At 49.2% G+C, this 7,587-nt stretch overlaps 1 protein-coding gene across 1 annotated transcript in view; it reads right to left on the bottom strand.

Moving 5' to 3' along the window:
- Positions 1–455: 455 nt before the first annotated feature.
- The window catches only part of DHRS13 (dehydrogenase/reductase 13), a 29,439-nt gene continuing 22,307 nt past the window's right edge, over positions 456–7,587 (bottom strand). The window contains 4 exon segments of the mRNA XM_030185831.1: positions 456–589; positions 591–620; positions 622–734; positions 737–754. Coding sequence (XP_030041691.1) covers positions 491–589; positions 591–620; positions 622–734; positions 737–754 — 260 coding nt within the window. The 3' untranslated portion in view covers positions 456–490.

Below are 7,587 nucleotides of genomic sequence, written 5' to 3'. Positions count from 1 at the left end.
TGAGAGAAAACATTGTCTTTCTGGAAAGAGGGACAAATGTAAGGGCAGCCATGTTGTTAATGGCATTTGCATATATAAATTCACCTTTCTAGTACAGTTGAAAGATCAGGCTTGGGCAACCTCAATTAACAATTATTAATCAGGGGATCACCTCCTCTTGCTTCTGGAAGTGAACAACAGCGAATCGATCTCCCTGTTAGGATCTGCTGGGGTATTTTCAAATGACCTGTATTGACCAGTCACAGATAGGACGCTGGACTCAATGGATCATTGGTTTGACTGAGCATGACATTTTATATACTTACCTTCTCCCTCCCTTACGTTTGCTATGGTAAACTGTATCTTTCCCAAACATGTTTAAAATGGTCTGAAGAGGCTACTGGCAGAGATGACAACTAAAACTGTGATATCTACTGCCCTGTCAGTTAAGAATTCCTTTGGCCCTTTTTCCCCCCCTTTTATTTAGTTCCTGAAGTTGATGTCCCCACTTCTAGCCGGCCAAGCCTACTAGATGCTCACTGATTTCCCACAGCTTCTTGGCAACAACATCATTGCGTCCGTGACGCAACACCTCTTGTACTCTGCAGTCCAGCGAAGAAATGCCCACTGTACTGTTCAAGTGCCCTCCTGCACAGCACAGTAAAGTGAGGTCTGTGCTCCATCTACACAGTCTCGAAGGAAGAGCCATGTAATGAGGTACACTGGAAGTTTCATCCAGGGACGGACCATGCGGATAATTCCGTGTGCACAAATCCTGCAGGGAGAGTAGGAGCAAGATGAAACCAATGCATGCTATTACACAGGACCTTAACTAACTGACATCTTAGTCCACCACAAAACACTTCTCGCTTTTACATCTGAAGTTTGTAGACAGAAACCACCTCATTCTGATAATCTACACGCCAGTTTGTACTGTACCTATAGTTAAGTGTGTAACTTAATGATAAAATTAGCTGCTAACTGGCACTAAATCAATTAACTGGGTTAATTGGCACTAATTTACAGTTACATGTGTGTAACTGCACTTAGTCGGTATTCTCTAGACTTAGTGTGCAAATCCTATAATGTGAAACTGAAAGGGGGGGTGTGACATGGGAGGGTCTTGGGCAGGCCAGAATTTATACACTAAGGAGACAGAATACCGACAAATGCACAACTTTAACATTTAGTTGTGGATGTTTACCACCAGCCACTGACATGGTGTAAGTGGCTGCACCTAAATGTTTGGTGTGTAAATGTGGACTTTTTCTATAAATGGCAATTACATGCATAATTGCTGATACAATTTGTGCTTGGTGTGCAGCATCCGGAGCCTTTTGGCAACCCTTTACAGGATTACCCCCTACATGCTTGTGTACATAAACAGAGCAATAACCGTAAGGTGTAAGAGACAGATATGGAGGATCCTTAGCAAGTAGGAGAAAAAATATCAAATAGGTCTGCACGTTACGTAGGTCAGAAAAAAAGGCAGACTGGATAGCCTCGACATCTACCTTTGTCATCATTTCAATGTGTGAATATAGCGAAGAACATACCTGTAGCAGGTATTCTCCAGAGGACAGCAGGCTGATTGTTCTCACTGATGGTCGACGTCCACAGCAGCCCAGGAACGGAATTTTCACAGCAAAATAAACAAGGTTTTGCCAGAGCCTTCTGGCGCGCGGGGCGCGTGCACCGCCATCTTCCATGCCTGTCGTGCGAGAGTCCTCACTCAGTTAGATCAAAAGCATTAGCAAGGAGAGCCAACTCCAAAGGGGAGGGTGGGTGGGGTTTGTGAGAAAAATCAGCCTGCTGTCCTCGGAGAATACCTGCTACAGGGTATTATCTTCGCTTTCTCCGGGACAGCAGGTGTATCCCTAGCACCCAGGCTCACTCAAAAACAACAAAGAAGGTCAATTGGCCTCGCAAACGAGTAGGACATAACAAGATTGACCTAAAGCAGGAAACATCTATCTGAGAGTGCAGCCTGGAAAAGCATAAAAAAGGCCTAGGGGGGTGGAGTTGGATTTTAAACCCCGAAACAGATTCTGCAGCACCGACTGCCCAAACCGGCTGTCGCGTCGGGTATCCTGCTGAAGGCAGTAGTGAGACGGAATGTGTGGATTGATGACCATGTCGCAGCCTTGCAAATCTCTTCTATAGTGGCTGACTTCAAGTGGCCACCGACGCTGCCATGGCTCTAACACTATGAGCCGTGACATGACCCTCAAGATTCATCCCAGCTTGGGCATAAGAGAAGGAAAATGCAATCTGCTAGCCAATTGGAATTGTACATTTCCTGACTGTGACTCCCCTTCTGTTGGGATCAAAAGAAAGAAACATTTGGGCGGACTGTTTGAAGGGGCTTGTCCGCTCCACGTAAAAGGTCAATGCTCTTCTTGCAGTCCAAGGTGGTGGCAACTGACGTTCAGCAGGGTGGGTATGAGGACGGAAAAAAATGTTGGCAAGACAATTGACTGGTTCAGATGGAACTCCGACGCCACCTTCGGCAAGAACTTAGGGTGCGTGTGGAGGACTACTCTGTTGTGATGAAACTTGAGATAAAGAGCATGCACTACCAAGTACTTCAGATGGCAGGAATTCAGTGGCTCAAAAGGAGGCTTCATCAGCTGGGTGAGAATGATGTTGAGATCCCATGACACCGGTGGAGGTTTGACAGGGGGCTTTGACAAAAGCAAACCTCTCATGAAGCAAACAACTAAAGGCTGTCCAGAGATAGGATTACCCTCTACCTGTTGATGATAAGCACTAATTGTGCTAAGATGAACTCTTACGGAGTTGGTCTTGAGATCAGACTCTGACAAGTGAAGAAGGTATTCAAGCAGGGTCTGTGTAGGACAAGAGCGAGGATCTAGGGCCTTGCTATCACACCAGACGGCATAGGCGCCCCGTATAAGAGGCTTGGGGAGGCTAAGCCTCCCCAGCCCAGCTCTGACCTTCCCCGCGGCCCTGCCGAGACTCCTGATGAAATCTTCTGCTGCCGCCGCTTCTATTGAGCAGCGCAGCGGCAGCCAGGAACGACATCTACGCAGCTGATCCGCTGCCGCCGCTTCTCTCGGAGCCAGCATAAGAAGGAAAAGAAGCGCGGGGCTGCAGCAGCGTTCAGACATGCGCTGTCGGCTCTGCCAGTCTCTGCCCCGTGACGTCAATTTCCCGTTCCGGGGGCAGAGGACTGGCAGAGCCGACAGCGCATGTCTGAACGCTGCTGCGGCCCCGCGCTTCTTTTTCTTCTTCTGTCAGCTAAAGAGGCCCGGGCCGGAGGGAGAGAAGAGAACTTGGCCACTGGCTGGAAACGGTAGGAGGAGAGAGAAGGAGAGCAGGGGAGAGCCAGGGACATGGCCAGCGCAGTGGAGAGCCAGAGAGCAATAGGGAGAGAAAGAGGGGACATGGAAAAAAAGCAGGGGAGAGCCAGAAAGAGATGGGGAGAGAAAGAGGGCCATGGAAAAGAGCAGGGGAGAGCCAGGGACATGGAAAAAAGCAGGGGAGAGCCAGAGATGGCGAGAGAAAGAGGAGCCATGGAAAGGAGCAGGGGAGAGCCATGGACATGAATAAAGCAGGAGAGAGCCAGAAAGAGATGGGGAGAGAAAGAGGAGCCATGGAAAGGAGCAGGGAAGAGCCAGGGACATGGAAAAAAGCAGGGGAGAGCCAGGAAGAGATGGGGAGAGAAAGAGGGGCCATGGAAAAGAGCAGGGGAGAGCCAGGGACATGAATAAAGCAGGAGAGAGCCAGAAAGAGAGTGGGGAGAGAAAGAGGAGCCATGGAAAGGAGCAGGGAAGAGCCAGGGACATGGAAAAAAGCAGGGGAGAGCCAGAAAGAGATGGGGAGAGAAAGAGGGGACATGGGCAGGAGAGAGAGAGAGAGAAGCTGCTGGGGAGAAACTGGGGGAGACCCTAGCTGTCAGACTGAGAAATGCTGGCTGAATGAAAGGAGGGAGAAAGAGGAAAAATGCTGGAAGGAGGGGGCAGAATGAGGGAAGACACTGGTAGGGAGGGACAGAGGAAAGACACTGGAAGGATGGGGTGAGAGAGGACATGCTGAATGGAAAAGGGTCAAGAGAGAGAACTGTCTAGAAGGAAGGGGAGATAGAGGAAGACAATGGATGGAAGGATTGGGCGAGGATAATGGGTGGAAGGATGGAGAGAGAAAGAAAGAGGGATAACACTGGATGGCATGGTAGGAGAGAAAGAGGGAAGGTGCTGGACATGGATGGAGGGGAGGGAAGTATATGCACATGGATGGAGGGGAGTGAGGAGAAATGCTGGATATGGATGGAGGGAAAACTGTTGAATTTAAGAGCTGGATCGGGATACTGAAGGATAGGGATAGGGCTACAGATGGTAGACAGGACGCATAAGGACACAGGAGGATGATGGACATGGTGAGAGAAAAAATATCAAATGGAAAGAAGACACTGGGACCAAAGCGAATAGAAAAACTAAATGATCAGACGACAACAGGTAGAAAAAAGTATTTATTCAGAATTTATTACTGGAATATATCAGCTTTTGGAAATGTGCATCTGGGATGTTTTGCATGTAAATTTCAATTTTTTCTAGTATTGCTGCATGCTGAGTCTGACTTCTTGAGGTAACTTTCCAGTTCAGTATTTTGCCTTCATATCTGTTGTGTCATGTGTTTTTTCATGTGTGATCAAGGTACAGTATTCTGCTAGCGTGTAGTATTTTCAGCCCTTTTGTTTTGTTTTTTGTTTCACTAGGTTGTGCACTGGAGTTTTAGAGCCCGGTGTAATTGTAGTGCTGCCTTTCCACGCATAAGGTTTAGCTCGTCCTGTCCTTGGAATTAGTACTGTTATGGTTTGGTAAGGCTATATGAGTGTGTTTTTGCACAAGTTTGTGTATAGTGTTTTGCAGTGGAGAGATTGTGTATTGGCCTTACTGAGGTGGCACCAAACCATCAGAAAAGGGTTTTAGAGCCTAAATCATGACACACTACCTCTTGAAGGATCTACATATAGTCGTTCATAAAGGAGCTCATTGTGAACACTTTCCACCCTAAAAGGGTGTTTTGTGGCTCTACATGAGAATTGTGATATTATGATCCCTTGTTTCATATTGCTGACGGTCTGCATTTTCCGTATGGGTGGTATATTGGTTTATTAGGGTCTGCCCAGTGTTATGGTACAGTAAGGTTTATGAGTGTGTTTTTGCACAAATTTGTGCATAGTGTTTTGCAGTTCAGCAATTGTGGTTAGTACATGCTTTGAGCAACCACTTTATTCTTTGACATATGATACATATTTAATATCTAAATTTAATAAAAGGTATTAATTGTGACTTATTTTTATTTTTTTTTTCTGTTGTCAGACAAAATGGATGTAAGCCCCGCCTCTGGCCCCACCCCTAACCCCGCCCCCTTTAGCCTCCCCAAACAGTTGGGCCACCGACCGCCTATGCCAGACGGCAAACCTCCCACTTGAAAAAGAAACACCTCTTTGTGGAATCTTTCCTGGAAGCAAGCAAAACCCGGAGACACCCTCAGAGAGACCCAAGGAAGCGAATTCTACGCTGTCAACATCCAGGCTGTGAGAGCCAGAGACCGGAGGTTGGGATGCAGAAATGCCCCCTCGTTCTGAGTTATGAGGGTCGGAATACAGTCCAATCTCCACGGTTCTTCGGAGTATTTCCTGGAGTATTCAACTGTTTGCTGCCTACCTTAGACTTTGCTTGGACCTGACTACTCTACTGTTTGCTGCCTGCCTTAGACCCTGCTTGGACTTGACTATTGTTTTGCTGGCCGCCTGCTGGACCCTGCAGTGTTCTGGTTCTTCCTTCTGTCCCATAGTCCTGCCGGCCGCCTGCACCCAGGGGCTCAACCCCTGAGGAACGGCGATCAAGCGCAGGTGAAGCCTATCTGTTCCTGCCCTGCTTGTTCCAGCTTGCTCTGCCTCCGCTGCAGCTTCTGCCCGGCGGTTCCTGTCCTGGTTTTACCAGTTCATCTGTGTTCTGCCTTGTCTCTTGTTTGGGTGTTTTCCTGCCGCTGCCGCTCCCTCGGCAGTGGCCCAAGGGCTCATGAGTCCAGATAATCCTAGAGAGAGTCAGACAGTGGCGAAGGATAGTCAAGGACCTTGAGCATCTCAGTCCTGGGCTCATCCTCAGATACCACAGGGAAGGGAATAGCCACAGACATTTCTGGACAAATGAAGAGAAGAAAGACTCTCCGGGGGAGATAGCTTTCTTTCTGGTGAAGGGAGTAGGATCAGAGGGAAGACGACAAGACTCCTCAGAAGAGAAATACCTGGGATCCTCCCCTTCATCCCACGAGGCATCCTCATCGGTATCGGACAACAGTTCCTTAACTGCAGTCCAAAACCAGGCCCGTCTCGATGCCGAGGAACCAAATCCTCAATGGCGATGTCGAGAAGTCGACTCCCATGCTGACGGCGATGAAGCTCCTTCCAGCGATGTCGACGGGGAGTCGACCTGGGTGGCAGCCGACGCTGATGCCGCAGGCATAGAGCCAGCTGCCGCTTCCGTCGACGGTACGGAGGGCGCAAGCACCCCCGGTACCGGAGCAGACTGATGCAGCAACCCCTCCAGAAGACCTGGAAGAATGGCTCAGATGCGCTCGTCTAGAGTCGCTGTCGAGCAAGGCTGCGGGGTCGGTGCAAGAATCAGCATCAGAATCTGTGGAGGTCGAGGAGGCGGTACTAGGCTGCCCGAAGACTGACACCTCTTGAATGGAGGGTGAGCGGTCCTCCCGGCATCGGCGCTTCACGGGTGCCGAATCCTTTGATGCCCCGGAGCTCCTGATACCGTGCTTGGAAGGAGACCGATGACGATGCTTCTTCGCCTTCGCTCAATGCACGTCATCGATACTCCTCAGTACCGACGAGGAGGACGTGGAATCCACACGCCTCCTCAGGGTCGGGTCTGAGAGTGGTCGGTCCTGGAGGGGCCTGCAGAGCAGGAGACTTCAAGGCAGGTGGAGACCCACTTGATGGCTCACTGCTCCCAGCGTGTGATGGTCTCCAGACAGCCATTACCTGCGCTCCTGAAGTCGATGCCATCTTCGGTGCCGATAGCAACGCCGCTGACCTCGGTACTGATGTCGACGCCGAGGGAACCGGTCGAAGCTCTGAAAGATGATCCTGAAGAGCTTTTCTCAACACTTGTGTCCGCCTTTTAAGGCTAAGACACAACTTACATGCGTCTGGGCGATGGTCGGGCTCAAGGCACTGAAGACACCATGCATGGGGATCGGTACCTGAGATCGACCGGTTGCACCGAGTACAGTTCTTGAAGCCACTGGGAGTCCTCGATGACATGGATGGAAAAATAGCGGCAGCGAAGTAAAAATTCGCGATTTGCCAAAGAAAAGGGCACAAAAATGAGAAGGCTGCGACAAAAATGAAAGGAAACTTAAAGGGCCAAACTAAGAAATAAAGGGTGTTTTTTTGTTTTTTTTAGTTTTGAAGGGAAACAGAATAAAAGAAATAAGAGAGGACAAAACAGAGAGAATTCTCTCAAAAGCGAAGACTCTTTTCACTGGGCCTGACGAGAGAGACCAACAAAGCATCCACTCTCCACCGCGGAAAAAGAAAAAACTGAGCAGGGACTCTCGCGCGAC

The sequence above is a fragment of the Microcaecilia unicolor genome, chromosome 13, assembly GCF_901765095.1.
Source record: "Microcaecilia unicolor chromosome 13, aMicUni1.1, whole genome shotgun sequence".
In the NCBI taxonomy this organism is placed as follows: domain Eukaryota; kingdom Metazoa; phylum Chordata; class Amphibia; order Gymnophiona; family Siphonopidae; genus Microcaecilia; species Microcaecilia unicolor.
Note: the sequence above shows the minus strand (reverse complement) of the source record. Positions and strands in the feature narration are given on the sequence as shown.